The sequence below is a fragment of the Diplotaxodon limnothrissa genome, linkage group LG7 (genome assembly GCF_057381915.1).
Source record: "Diplotaxodon limnothrissa isolate DT_005_m linkage group LG7, D_limnothrissa_male_GT1.1, whole genome shotgun sequence".
NCBI lineage: Eukaryota > Metazoa > Chordata > Actinopteri > Cichliformes > Cichlidae > Diplotaxodon > Diplotaxodon limnothrissa.
The window spans coordinates 55,809,888-55,825,418 of NC_140602.1; the positions used below are offsets into that span (position 1 = coordinate 55,809,888).

At 37.8% G+C, this 15,531-nt stretch overlaps 1 protein-coding gene across 2 annotated transcripts in view; it reads left to right on the plus strand.

The window, feature by feature from the left end:
- The window catches only part of mast4 (microtubule associated serine/threonine kinase family member 4), a 97,846-nt gene that overhangs the window by 14,955 nt on the left and 67,360 nt on the right, over positions 1-15,531 (plus strand). For both annotated transcript variants that reach the window (XM_085359982.1, XM_085359983.1), the window contains exons 2-3: positions 2,641-2,794; positions 8,753-8,880. In XM_085359982.1, coding sequence (XP_085216108.1) covers positions 2,641-2,794; positions 8,753-8,880 — 282 coding nt within the window. The remainder of the gene's footprint in view (positions 1-2,640; positions 2,795-8,752; positions 8,881-15,531) is intronic.

The following is a 15,531-nucleotide window of genomic DNA, read 5'->3' on the forward strand; positions in this document are numbered from 1 at the left end:
AGTGAACCAATATTAAACTGTAATCAGTATCAGACAGAAAAACCCAAGCATATCTAACTTAAGGATTAGTTTTTGTTTAATATGATCAGTGACTTCATTGTAAACAGCTTGCACAACACTACCTCTAAAACATATTTCTTCATGTACGCATGTTAATGATTTGCATCTTTTGCCCCTAAAACCATTTTAATGATGCCACAGATACTTCCTGTTTGCGCAGTTGTTTGCTTTTGATGGGCCTGTGTTTCAGATTGAGAAACAGATAGTTTCCTAGCAACTATCTTGCACATTATTCAAGTGAGTGAGTCTGTTTTTAATGGTGCAACCTGATGTTGTAAATAAGGATTTAGCAGAGACTGTGCATCCAATCCACATAAAGCTGGTGCAGCCAAATCCTGAGCTTAACAGATGACTGAACCTTTTAGTCTTCAAAGGACATTCAGATAGGAAACTGGAGGTTGCAGTGAACTACAGGGTTCCTGCAATTATAGTGTGATGAAGATGCTTGAGACTGAGTACTGTGTATTGAGATTCAAGTTGAAATCCTTGTATTTTTCGCTCACTTAGCTTATGTAAAGCTTATTAGTATGTAGTGCTACCGTACAGTTTGCATTAAAGAATGAGTTGTTGTTATACATAATCAAAGTAATAATGGAATTGAGGCATATCTAGATAACTTGTAGGCAGTACAGTGGAGCTATACCAATAGCAAGGATGTCCTGGTTTGAGTCCATGGTCTTCCTGCGCCTGCTGGACTTCTCTTCGGCTACTCTGACATCCTCCCACAATCCAGATACATGCTTGTTAGGTTAGCTGGTGATTCTAAACTGTCTGTAGTTGTGTGGTTGTCTGTCTCTCTGTGTTGGCTCTGTGATAGACTGGTAGCCTAACCAGGATCGACTTAATCAGGACCAAAAAAATGTGTAAGTGTAACTCAAATATTGAAGTACAGATGAAAAGTCTTTGTCACTGTGTTTGTTTAATACACTCAGCATTACATGTGCTTACATTGTATAGCAAATTCATTCTGTGAATACACACAGTACATTTAAGCCAGGGGTGTCCAGCTCCAGGCCTCAATGGCTGGTGGCCTGTAGGTTTTAGATGTGTCCTTGATCCAACACAGCTGATTTAAATGGCTCAATTTCCTCCTCAACATGTCTTAAGGTTCTCGAGAGGCCTGGTTACGAACTAATCATTTGATTCAGGTGTGTGGACGCAGGGTGATATCTGATTTAAGCCATCCTTTTCCATGTACTGAACTCTATGTGCCACCTTGGTATAAATGCAGTTGATGTGTGTGCTTATACACAGCTAAAAGTCTATGCATTCTCCACTATGCGGCACGTGGTTTGCTGTTCATCATGTCTAGCAGTTCTACAACTCAGACTGATATGCACAGTGATATTTGCCCTCAGCACAAATACCATATTATGTTTTAACAGCGACCATTACTGTTGTAGAGCCTGGGCGTTTCAAAATCATGAGATCTTGATGGTACAGTCCTGTAAGGTCCTGTAAACTGTCCTGTTACTGTGTGCTTATTGTTAATAATGTGTTTTAGTACCAGTGGGTAACTTTATTGTTAAGTTTATGTATTTAGCATTTCAAAAGTACAGCTATTATTTGCTTATGCTTTTTCTTTCTTTTTACTATATAGCTGTTGCCTTAGACTTCTGTATTTACTGTGAGCTCATGTCACCCTACAGAGGGTTCGTTTTCATTGTCCTTCATAGATTTAGGATCATGAATCATCCCACAGAGAAGCAAAGGGCACTTCCTTCCACAGAGTGCTCTGAGCCTTGTATGTCTTTGTATTCTCAGGGAGGGCCTCTTCCTAGGTTTTATTTGTTCTGAGCTTCATACAAGTTATTATCTCCTGAGAATACAATGGACTTCTGTAATGTGTTGTGCTTGTATCATGAGGAGTGTTAGCAATGGGTTTGTCATATTTCTTGACATAAACAGTTGGGCATTTTTCTTTTAAACATTTCTCATGAATTATGAATAATGAAAGCACACTGAGTACTTAGGGCGTGCTTACATGACAGTCTTTCACATTCAGTATTCTTGAACTAAGAATGACATTTGGAATTAATCAGATGTTGCTACAAGCTTTTTGCTGAACGTTTCTGTTCTGGAAAACACTCTGGCAATTCCCTTTCAAAATTGTCTGAGAAGTCCAAGCCTGTCCTTGGGTTTGCCTGATGTATTTAGACTCTGCAGGTCTCCTTCAGCAAAGAGTCTTTAATGACCAGAAGTAAATTGACACACACACATTCATACAGGATGTGTGTGAGATGGATACTTGCCCTATACTCGATGGGGTAAGTATCTCGCCCGAGATACTATCCAAGCATCCAGAATGGGGCAGATGGGATCAAACTGCCAACCTTTTGATTAGTAGGTGACCTACTCTACCACGTGAGCTACAGCCACCTCAAGATAGAAAATTATTCTTAAAAAGCAACATACTATTACTGCATTACTGATTAAATGCTGAAAAATATTATACAAGCTAAATTCTTTTTTTCATTATATAAAAGTTTATTTTGGATTTTTGCACTTGTATTGCTTTGCCTCCAAGAAAGTTTGCTAAACTTAATTCTTCAATTCTTTGTGCCTTTGTTCTTTTCCTAGTTTGATAACATCCTCTACCCACCCTACACATACCTCAGGAAGTCCAGTAACCCAGAGCTGACACATGGGTTAAGTCCTGCACTCAAATTTAAACGACATCTCAGTGAGGATGGAAGAAACATTAGGAGGAGGAGCCTTGGAGGTGGACTCACAGGTAATGTTTTTTTTTAAAGTTCTCACTAGTTTGATTTACACTGAAAGATTGACATCATCTATGAGCAAGTGCTGCCAGATCCTAGCCAGATCCTAGCAAAGATGAAAACGTCTTTGGTTCTGGAAAGTTTTCTCCTTTGGGGCTGCCTTTTTGGTTGTTCCTGTATTCCCATAATATTATGACTCATAGTCTGGGTACACAAATAATAAACATATGACATACACTCTTTAAAACCACTTAAGAGGAGAGTTTGTGTATTTTTGTTCAGCCTGATTTCCTTCACTGTAATTAAGTTTTCTCTGTGTAACCAAAACATTAATAAAAACTCCACATGAAGGATCCAGTAAGCAAACATAAAAGTCCCTCATCAAATCACTTAATAATTCCCAACTCAGTGAAATGTACCTTCATGTGTAATTTTCACCACTTCCCACTGCTTGAAAATGTATTCAGAGTGGTTGACCCCAGAGACAGAGGCAACACTTAATCATTCAAACATAGTTGGCTGAGCCATCATGAATAGGTCTTTAATCCAGAACATGTTTTCCCTCTTATCATTAGTGATTAGCAGCTATGGAGATGTTTTTGCTTTCAATTATTAGTGGCTTTATAGTACAGTGGAATTTAATTTATGGTGTTAAGAGCATTGAAAAGTGACTTTAAAATGTATTTCCAGAAGCTGCCTTGGTTAATAATCAGGATAATCCACAGATCCTACTGTGAACAATTTTCAGTGTTAGTGTGTGCCTGTGTGTTACTCTGAGAGAGCATTGCCCGAGGAATTCAACAAAAGTTTCACCCTTTTACAGGAAGAAATTTGAGAATGCATCAGTGATGCATCAGTTGCTAAAGCCAAAACGATTACATCATCATCTGCAGACACCACAGATCCGTCTTAAATACCACCAAACTGGACACCTTGCGAAACTGTAAAACATAACAGCATCGTTATGGAATTATGCGCAGGCTATTTGCTGGCATTATGTGTGGTTTTACAGAACATTTTTTTCTCACAATGAACGGTGAGTTCAAAAATGTTTGGTATCATGTGGCATGTGGTTGGAAAAGGGTGAAGTCATACACTTTAGAGAAGCACTCGGGCCTTTTAACCATTTGAATACATGCAGAAATAGCTGTACTGGAATAGCTGTTGTACATTTAAACACAAGAAAGCTATTTGAAAAATATTTGGCATTAGAAGCAAAGTCTCCATCACTGCGGACCGGTGGCAGCAGATAGCTGCACCTCCCAGAGCCTGGTTCAGTGGTTTCTTTCTCCAGACATTTCTTCCTGTTAGAAGGGAGTTTTTCCTTCTCTCTGTCACCAAGTGTTTGGTCAGGGGCAGGGATAGCTCAGTAGGTAAAGTGGTCACCCCATGATCGGAAGGTCGGCGGTTCGAATCCACTTAACGGCTACCCTGAGGTACCCCTGAGCAAGGTACCGTCCCTACACACTGCTCCCCGGGCGCCTGCTTAGTGGGCTGCCCACTGCTTCACTGAGTGAATGGGTCAAATGCAGAGAAAAACAAGTAATTTCCCCATGGGGATCAATAAAGTATCCATTATTATTATTATTATTATTATTATTATTATTATTATTATTATTATTATTTCATTGTTTTCTCTTTATTATTGAAGGGTCTTTACCTTAAAATATAAAGCACCTTAAGGTGACTGTTGTTGTGTTATATACATACAATATAAATACAATACAAGTGTGAAATAAATAACCTTAATTCCTCACTCTGAGACCGACATTCATTATTTTATGTGAAGGACAATATCACGCTTGACTATAACACTGCCATGGCCCATTTTCACCCATAGCAAATCTTTTAGTCAGGCTCAAATATTTAGTCAGTGCATACCCCTGTGGAAGTAAAATCATAGAAACTGCATACTGTCACTCTCAGAGAGAGCGCTATGGAAAATAAAATGCAACAAACAGCTTCAAGTTTCAGTATCTGTCTGGATATATCAGTGGGTGAACTGTTAGAGATGGAGACAGGTGTCAGATAAATGGAAAACCACTGTATGTTCTGTTATGCTCTGAGGGGCACTTTGCTCATATTTTGGATCTACTTGGAATTAAGAGTTGCTGCTAACAAGTACAAAGTCATTCTCAGTGAGTACCTTTATTCTATAATGTATCATCTGGGATTACAGTAGCTTTATCCAAATGGGATCAGGTGTCGCTCACTCATCAAGACACACAATGAATGTCTTCTAAAAGAATGGTGTTTCATCCTTACACTAGGCCAGTTTAAGTGGTGGCCAGCACCACTTTGTATTAATATGTTTTGTTTTGGGGTTTTTTGTGCTCACTGGCCTTGTTTGCTTCGATTCAGTAATTGGAAGCCCCTTGACTTTGAACAGCTTATTTTTTCCCTCGTGACGTATTTATGGAGACCCAGCTCGCTAATTGAAATGCTAACCTTTTAACATTCAGTAGAAAATTGTTTTCATCAGGTGCAGCTTTGAATAAAAGGATTAGCCTTTACTAATAGGGCTGCATAAAACATAAGGCTAAACAAACTGCACACAGCAAGTTCTCTTTTCCTGACTAGAACAAGATGAGTGTGATGTTTTGGTTTCTTACTCAAAATGTATTTTTCTTGGGTTTTGCTATAGATTATTTGTGCTTGCATCCTGCAGGGTACTGACTGCTTTTGAAAAGTTGTTGAATACTGTGTGCTTCAGTGATGTATACACCAGAAATTTAGTATCAAAATGGAAAAGTTTTTGAAATCAGTGAGTCTTTAGGTTAACAGCACAACTGCAGACCCAACATGCCTGGGTCAGGGCAGTACTTGCAATCTTTACAGAAATCCATATCATACACTAGGTTTTAAGACTAGTATAGTCAAATCTTTGTGTTCATATAAAAGCTACGGTCAGCTTTGAATATACTTAATACAGAAGTGCTTGAGATATAAACAGGATGAGGAGTGTTTCTGTCCTGGTAATGTGAACATTGTGACTAAACAGTGTAGCTTAATCGCTTAAATTTAGACAAGTTGGACTAAATTGAATTTGAAGGTTAAACAGGTTACCTCTTTTACCCTTCAAGGTTCTGGAAGCATGCATGAACATAGCAATAAGTTAGCTTTAAACAGTGTGTTAAACTGAAGCAGTGTGTGTGTAGAGACTCTAATTTGTTTCAGTGTATTACACATGATGGTTCGAAGAGGTGTGGTTGAAAGATCTAGGAAATGACCTTTCAAATACCTGTTCAAAATCTAAATAAAACTGCCCCCCCCCCCCGACACCCCTGTTTCTGAAAGTGTTGACTAGTGTGTGACAGATTTCCTTTGTGCTGGGATGTGATGGGCTCTAGTGAGGAAAACTTTTGCTGGTAAGGAAGGAAGGACTTTAATTTTCCCTCCTCATCCTGTTTGGTCTCCCCTCTGTTCTCTTGGTTTTGAAGCAGTGATCACAGTGCAACTGTCAGGATTACAGCAGCACAATAGGCAGATATGAGCAGATAGTCTTATTTATTACAAAGCGGTTGTCTGACTAAAGCCTAAAACGGATATTCATAATTAGTCTGCTATGGAAAAGAAATGTGACAAAACAAAAAACAGCTTATTTTTCCCTTTAATTTTCTGTAGAACCTTGAGAAGAAAGATGAGACTACTGCACCAGTACTATCTTTATTGCCCAACAACAATAAAAGCTGACATTTCACTGTGTCTACTTTAAAGGTTATTTAAGGGTCAGGTCTGCTGATTTACTCCCACATGGGAGTGAAATCAACAACTGGGTTTCAGAGAACAACAGTTAGAGATATATAATGAACCACAGTGGTTAGAAAAATATTGAAAAGTAAAATAATATGTTGTCATGAACATAACAGAAATGTCTACTGTATGTAACTGATCTAATTAATTCTGTAAATGTTCCAAATTTCTGAACATTGCATTGCACGCTTGTAACGGGAGAGTAATGCCATAATGCAATTACTGCCTATCCTAGATTATACAGTGGTCCACTTCTGATACATCAGATTGCATAATCATAATTGTATTGCATTACTCACCAGCATGCAATTAAGATAAAACATTTGAGAGAAATGTCACAGACACAATGTTACACGTACCTGGTTATAGGGCAGGTAATTGCTACTCGCATGTATACATCTGGTGTTGTGCCCAGCAACAGCTATAGCTGTAGTTGGGCACAACAGAGACATTTAACTAGTGAGGGTATTAAAGCTGAGACTAAAAATAATAGAATCCATGTACTATTATGATGATAGATTTTTATGTTTTTGCTTAAAATAAGATTGCTTTAATCATTTTGATAATCATCATCAGTAGCGCTCATAAAGCTCATTTAGAAAAGTGTTTGATCTCAACAGAAAAGCAAATTTGTTGAATTTATGTAATTAACATGAAATTAATTGGGAATGTTGAATAAGACTGAGTTATTAATGGCACCGTAGCTCATTAATTTAAATGGAAAATCTTTAGAGGCCTTTTCAGCTCCTCTTACACTCGTTGTTTTATCTAATGTCAACATGTGTTTTTCTTTCCAGAAAACAGGAACAGTGTTACGTGACTCAGAGCTTTTTAGCAGGAGTGTAGGTTTTCAAACTGAAAATGAAATTAAAACGTCTTCTGGACATAGATGCATCTTAAATAGCATTATTGTTTGAATTCAGATTTTGCTGTTAGCAATGCAGTGAATTGACAAACTTCCCTTTTTAGCTTATCTTGAGCAAAACATACCTGATAAATGGAGGCCTGCCTTAGGCTAAATGTTTTTGACATACCTCCTCCCTTTCTGTTTTGTGCTCAGCCTTCTTATCTTGCCTTCCTTCTCACTGTTCTTCTGTTTATTCTGTAAACTGAACATTACACTTTTGGATACAAACGAGACATTTTTTTTCAAATTCATGAAAATCCAGTTTCACAGTGAAGTCCACTAATTTAAATGGTGAGCCTCTGAATTAGCCTTCATCTTTGCCCTGCCTTTGTGTGCTGAAGATTTATGATAGAAGATGGGAGATAAAAGTGGGTGAGAGGTAAAAGTAGAATTGCTGCCATCTAGCTGCCATATTCAGCTTTGCAAAGAATATTGTTGTGCAGGAGTGCTGTTATTTTTAAAACTTATAGGGCAACCCATTTGTTTACTTTTAGTAAACTGTGGTGGCACTGTTAGTTAGTTTCCCCCCCCCCCTTCTTAATCTAAATCCTCGACATCCCGCCTGGCTGTTGGAAATTCAGCTCAGCACGTTCAACAAGAGCAGAAAGATTTTCTTGTCTTTCCTGTTACTCGACATTTGACCTGTAGTCTCCCTGTTTTCTTCCTGTGGTCATGGATTATCAGGCTGTGTAAAGGATTCTGGCTTTAGATTTAGACACAATTGTATAAATTTATTTTTATTTTTTTTTAAACCAGTCCCTGTTAAGAAGTTTTGTGCTTACCTGGTTGAGCAGAAGCCTCTTTAGGCTCCGTGTGTGTCACTCCTGTCCGACTCTCACCCTGCTTTCCAGTCCACTCTGTAACTATTCTGTGCATTAAATGCCAAATGTTATTCTTACAAAAAGTTATGAGAGTAAATTATTAATTAAAAACAAATGAGTGCATAACAATGGTCAAAAGGTTGCTTTGAGGGCCTGTAACTCAGAATACTGATAGTATGAGTGATTAGGAAATGCTTGTGAATGAGCTGGTGTAGTTGGACCTCGTTTAACCGTTTCACCTGTGTTGGGTTGTTTTACTTAAAACTGAGGTAAAAATCTGAGATGAAAGATAAAAAGATGCTTCAAGTTTTGTCTTCTAATTTTTTTTGAAATTATATCAAACAACATTGAATCTTAGCAAGATGGGCGCTTTTACATTGTTGTCCAAACTTATCAAACTAGTCATTTATTTTCTGTAGTTCTCAAATATAATTAATTCAAATTTTCACTGTGCTTGTGTTCAGTGTTTTCTCTCCTGTTTTGTTTTGCAGGCAAATATCTTCTGCTACCCACTAACCTTCAGCAGACAGCTGGCCAGGCATCATCTGAGACGTCCAACCTTGTTCGAATGCGTTCCCTGAACCTTGGAAAGTCAGACCCCTCCCTCACCTCCAGCCTGGTGAGTAATTCATTATGTCAGCCACTGTGAAATCTGTTACCCTGATTCAGGCAGACACAAAAGCCGTTGTTTTGTAAATTTCACTAAACCAGTTGTTCCATAATATTGGACCCCCCGCCCCTCGCATATAAGCACTGCATAGAAGACACTCTGCATATAAGTAGTGTCTGAATAACAGTTAAATATATTAGATACAGTAAGAGGGTTTTTCTTATATTTTCCTCCTGCAGGCAGTCAGAAATAAACATGGTAGCACATATGTCATTAAATGTTCCCGTCAGCCAAACCTTCCCTAAATCCTACTAAAATTTAAAGTATGTTTTAACAAAAACTTTGAAATGACAAAATTATAAATCCAATCAATCCAAAATCAAATTAATTGCAAATAATTGAACATCTTTCTTCTTAATACATAAAGCTAGCTTGCTATTTGTTTTTGCAAGTGTATAATACTTCAAAAGATAAAACAACAGCAAAAACCAAAAAAGGTATAATTAGTTGCTTACTAGTGTGAGCCAATATCAAGATTTTCAGGTAAGTGTACCTCCTGCTGTCAGTGACTGAGACTAACAGTTTTTTCATGGGTTTTATTTTTAGTTTCATGTATTTCCACTAACTTGTGGTCCAGCGAATGACCTGTATGTTTTTCTTAATGACTGTATCCTGTCACTACTGACAGATAATGAAACGCCTAACTGCGTTGTTTGTTCTGTAAATGTTTCTATTTCTGTTTATAAACCGGTTTACATTTCTGCATTTTCTGTTGATACAGTATATGACGGACTGCACATCAGCAACATCAGTATTCATATTGATCAGAGATATCGTACCAGATGCACGAAGGCAATTTTAAACTGGTGCATATCTGTGTAGTTTAAAGTCTAAACATTAAAAAAAGGGGATGATGTTGATTGAGGTCCAGGTGCATCAGTGCTTTGACATAAATTGCGTCATGAAGACAGACCTGACCTTCACTGTGCTCCCGTTCGGTTCTTTCAGATGACACTGATAGATACTCTGATGCCGTATTGTGATCTTATTATCTCAGGACCAAGATGCAATCAAAGGAAGAGGGTAATCTAATGCTGTTAACCTATGAGTCATTTCTGTGTGTGCTTGCAATCGGTTACAGAAAAGGTTAATGTAATAAAAAAAAAGTAAGGTGTATGTTTGTATGCACAGGTGTGTCTCTGCTTACTTACCGTGAAAGCACATTTTTGCTAACTGATGCTCAGTGATCACAGTGTGTTCACCCTAAAACAGGTACTTGAGGGTGTCTGTTTTTCAAACGACTCATTATTTCATGTTGACAGTGTTTACATTAATAACAGTGCTGCAGTCAAACTGATGGACTATTTTGTCAAATAGACATATGTTATGTAGTTTGATAAACAATTTTTTTTTTTTTTTAAATATTCTGCTGTTTTTAATCTTAACAAATTTTGTCTTGGTACAAGTCAGGTATTAAAATAGCCGGCCTGCTTCCTTACACTTGGGGGCGCTAGTGTGTTTTCACTATGTGGAACTTAAATACATGTGCCCTTGTGCTTGTAAAAGCTTCACATTTTCCTTTTGGTTATTGTGCTCTGTACATGATTTGCTGTAACTTAATTCTCGTGTGAAGATGTCCTTCAGCTAATGTGTTCAATCAGTTTGACATCTGTGACTTTTATGTTATGTGTTATTGTAACACAGCCCTTGTACACATTGAGCATTAGGTCAAATACTTGGTTAAACTATCATTGACAAAAATCTTTCTGTCTCGGCAGATTTGTATTAGGCTACTAAGACACAGTGCCACATTTATCAGGTTCTGTTTATCCAGTGTGTTAACATAAAAGTGCATTTGTGTCATTGTGAGCCCAGATGGAGTCAAAAGTCAATTTTGTGCACTCATAGCGCAGTCTATAAGGCCATGAGGTCCTAAGAGGCTAACGTACAATATTTTCAAGCGATAGTTTTGTGTGTTTTTTTTTTTTTTTTTTTTTTTTTTTTTTTTTTTTTTTTGAATGTTATTTGTAGGATCTCCCAGGACATGTTTAAGGTCAGTGAAAGGTTGTGGCCTTGGTTCAACCTCTGAAAATTATTCGAGTGTAACCAAACGTCTTTTGTTCCTTTAGCTTGATGAAACGTGGTGCCTCCCATACAAATGTAATGTGGGAAGAACAATGTTAAGTGGTTGAGTGTTGAGTCCCGTGATCGAGCTGTGACAGACTTTCATAATGTGTTTCAAAAAGCTGCTGCTGTATAGTGCTGTTTATATTTGTAACTTGAAAATGACACTGGACAAGTATTGTAAATTATTTAGCACTCATGAAAATTAATGTGCATCATTTGTTGTTAATGACTTTACAAAAAACGTATCGCCCTTTTTCAACTGCAAATTATGTTTTTAAAGTCAAACTGTCAATACTGCTTTTATCAAATGAGATAAACTATTTAAATTTTCTTAGCTTAGCTCTCCTTTTAAAGATAGAAGAATTTAATGTTCCAGTGCTTTATGGTTTTATTAACATTATCTCAGGATAGTGACGCATGAGATGAGCCCTCTTGTTTGTAGTATTTTAATTTATTTAATAAAATATTGATAATGATTATCACCATGCAAAATATTACGATATTATGCTATATTGATTTTTTCCTCTATCCCCTTATATTTACTGGTTAAAACATAGAATTTTAAGTTCAGACAAATGTCTTAAAATCTGTCTAACAAAGACTTGATTATTCTTAAACGTGTACGTCTTTACAACTCCATCTTCTTTTTGTATGTACACAACGTATGGCCAGGTGTTATCGTTGTTCCTTTAGGAACAAAGATTGTGCCATTCTCTTCTGCTGATTCTTATTCTTAACACTGTTTGCATGACTCTGGTGACTCAGTGCTTAACGGCAGGAGAAAATGAAATACTGGTGACCGCTGCCCGGATACGGTGTTGTGTGGACACAAGCTGAATGGCTGATGTGTGCTGAATGGCTATATCTTAACAGTATCTTTTGAAGTCGGCTGCACTGACACCTCAGGGGTTCATCTACAGCCACTGTATTAGCCTGCCTTCAGAATGAGCTTAGAAAACATGTTGAATTGGCTGACCTTGAGAGAGGAGCAAAATGGATGAATATCTTAGCTTCTTGTCGATCATGCTCTTTCTTGGTTTTCTTCTTACAGTTTTAATTGATTAAATTTTGGTAATTTCACACTTTTTTGTAAATGAATATTTCCCTGCTTTGGAGGATAACTTTGCCTGAATACCGTTTTAGGGTAAAAACTCTTAAACAGTTTACTTAAACATGAAACGATTATTCCTGTCACTTAGACCTTGCAGGCAGAATGACATTTGTCATAGTCATGGTTATGATCGGGAAGCCCTCCAGTCCTCGGCTATAATCACAATGAATGAATGGAGGCCTGCCAGAATACAAACTCTGTTATAGTCTGTCATTGTGGTCAGTTGTAACCCTGGTTAGATTTGGCAGATGCATTCTTGTCTGAACAGACTTGCTGCCAGAATTGGATGCTTTCTTGTTAGTTTAAAATGGTCCTCTGCCAACTGTAGGTGGTTTTCCATGACTACCACAAAGGTAGTTTTCATTACTTTGTACTCTGGCAGGGGTTTTGTATAAATATGTTTATCAGGAAATGGCATTAAAACTGTACAAGATACAGTTAACATATCACTAAAGACATAATTCTACAATGCCTGTGGTTAGACAGCTCATTGGTTTCTTTTCTGGATCTTCATTGGATAATTTCCTTTTTGCAGACATTTCCAATGTGCAGAGGATTCATCCAATGACAGTCTAGGGACTTTGTTCATCTTCTGACTTTTGCTCTGCCGGCATCAATGGGTTGATATTGTTTAGTGGTTTGAGTCAAATGTCTGCTTGATGGATTTCCATTTTGGTAAGTTTGACTTGTATTTAGTGTAATCAAACCCCATACGAACAGGAGCTAGCACCTCATCTGAAATTGTTTACAAAGAATACAGTACAAACGTGAAAGAATACCCAAGCAAATGCAAATATACAAACATACTAAACTAAGATATTATTTAACTTGCCAAGAATCAGCATGTTATTTCTTGCTCACATTAGAAGTTAGCTAAAGGCAGGCTCCATGTTAATACTCCTATCCTATACTTAGGTTTTGTTTTTTTTTGTTTTTTTTTTACTTCGTCTCCATCTATTTGTTTTCTATCTGTGCAAAAAAGCACCTTCTTTGCACAGATGACCTCAAGATCTCACAGCAATGTTTTACCCCTTTACCTCACTGGATTGCTGTTATTGGTCTTTGCCTTTTCTGTCCATCATGGTTTTCCATCATTCCCCTGAGTGTGCATGCTTTTTTGAGTAGCGTGGCCCATCTCTCTTGACTGTGATGCTCTTTGGCAGAAAATCAATACCTCACGTCTGGTGTGATATGGAGATAAGACTGTCATAATCCTGATGTTGTGCCTTTGTGGACTCTCGTCAGTCACTGATGTCCTTTACTGATATCATTGTAGTTGGAGTAGTTTGTGTTTGCAAAGGAAGGAAATGCAGTTTATGTCAAGGCACACAAGGAAGAGTTGTGCCATAAATAGAAAATTACAGATGTTATTGTCTATTGTAAACCAGATGCTGAGATGTTTGTACTTCCTTTTTTTGAGGACATTGAGCGACGTATTGCTTTCTCTACCTTTCTACCCAAACCATCACAGCTGGTATGTGCGGTGATGGTTTGGGTTACCACAACTCTCTTACTGACCAAAATCGACACTAAACCTGAATATAAATAACCAACCAACCGCCCAAATTAAGCTAAGGGAGAACCCAGCTACCCTTCGAAGGAAAACTGATTTCCACAGCTTATATCTGCGACCTCATTCTTTTGGTCACTACCCAGAGTTCATGACCATAGGTGAGAGTAGGAACGTAGATTGACCTTTAAACCGTTAAATTTCATCTTATGAAGGGATTTGTATTTGTATTTACATGGTCACTCAGTATTGTCCAAATTAAATAAAATAGAGAGGAATTGAGTGGCTTCTGTTTCTTGTTGGTCACCTTTTCCCCTTGTTTTAAAGGTTTAAGGCTTACTTAATTCATTCACAGGTTGTCAGTTTTGGGCCTTAGTATGGCTGACACTGATTTGTATGGAGGGAATACACTCTTTCTAGTCTTACTGCTTTCTTCACATGCCATGTCCCTCCTCTGCCTGCCTTATATCTGCAGGTTACCTATTGGTCTGATAAGCCCGGGCAGAGCAGAGGCTGTGGGTCACTCAATCAGCACTCTCAGTGCCAGCTCTCCCTTTTTTCTCCAAAGGTAGTGAAAACAACCTCAGCTGTCCACCTGCCAGGAGGAAATGAGTCACAGACAACCCCTGGACTTTTCCCAGAGGCTTTTCTGTAGACCTGCTCTGAGGCCATTGGCTCAAACTGTCTGCCTCAAAACCTCAAAACCCCTAAACCCATGTCAAAGCAGCTTTACTTCGTCTGATTTTATTTTCTGAAAGCTGTCCACAATGGGCTTTTTGATTTCTATTTATTTTAGAATTTTATAAGTGACAATTTAGGCATTTATATTCGCATCTATACTGTGTCAATGACACAGTGTAATAAGTAGATAATAGAAATGTTCTTTTTGAGAAACGGTTTCACATAATGTTTAGATTGGTGTCTTCAGAGTTTTTATATAACTATAAACTATAACTGTACATGTGTACTTTAAACCAGTATTTGGCATTTTCCTTTCCATAATTTGAATTTGCAATTGAAGTCCTTGGACAGGACCTATGAAAATCAGAATTATTGCCTGATGTTATTTGTCTGATCTCTTCACTTTCTTCTTCTTGTGCACCTCTGGGCCACTTCCACTTTTGTTCTCATCTTTTGAAATTGCTTCTAAGAACACTTAGTGCATTTCTTGGACTCTTCTTCTTGAGAGAGAGAGAGAAAGAGAGACTGAATTTCTCAACTTGGTCAAATCAACTCTTTTATTTCAGTGTCATTGTGTGCAAGAGAATAAACAATGGCATGCAACAAGTCTTTGGTTTGTTTTCATAGAATGTTCTCAGACGTCTCAGGGCGTTACAGTAGAATTCTAGGTAGAATGAGCATGCTCCTGGATGAAGTTGTGATCTGATGTGCTGAATTTGGGCTCAAGCTATGGACTCTTCCCTTGAAAACTCTAAAGAAGAGAAAAAAGGGCTCACAGAGGGAACTGAAAAAAGCAGAAGCACAAAAAGTGGTGCAGAGGTGCACAAGACAGCTGTCACAGCTGGAGAAGGTGCAAGGGAATTTCAGACAGGTGACCCATTATGTCAACTTTTACATGAGATTACCTTTAAAACTAAGAGTTGCTTTTGAGAGCAGCGTTTAGAGACAACGTGGTTGTCTTTTAATGGAACATTATTGGCCACTTAATTCTGGTGTACTATGTAATACTTGTTGCTTGGACAGAAAAATATGCTAAGCAACAAGTTTAACATCCAGTATGATGGAAAGCAGTGTAAATGTGCTTGTGAAGATAAATTAAAGATGAGAGTTGCTCCTTGTATTTATCAAAATTAGGGCTGGGCTATATCATACCGTTCACGGTAATACCGGTGTAATGTTGGGCAACGATAAGAAAATGAAATATCGCGATAGAATATGGGTAAAACGCGCG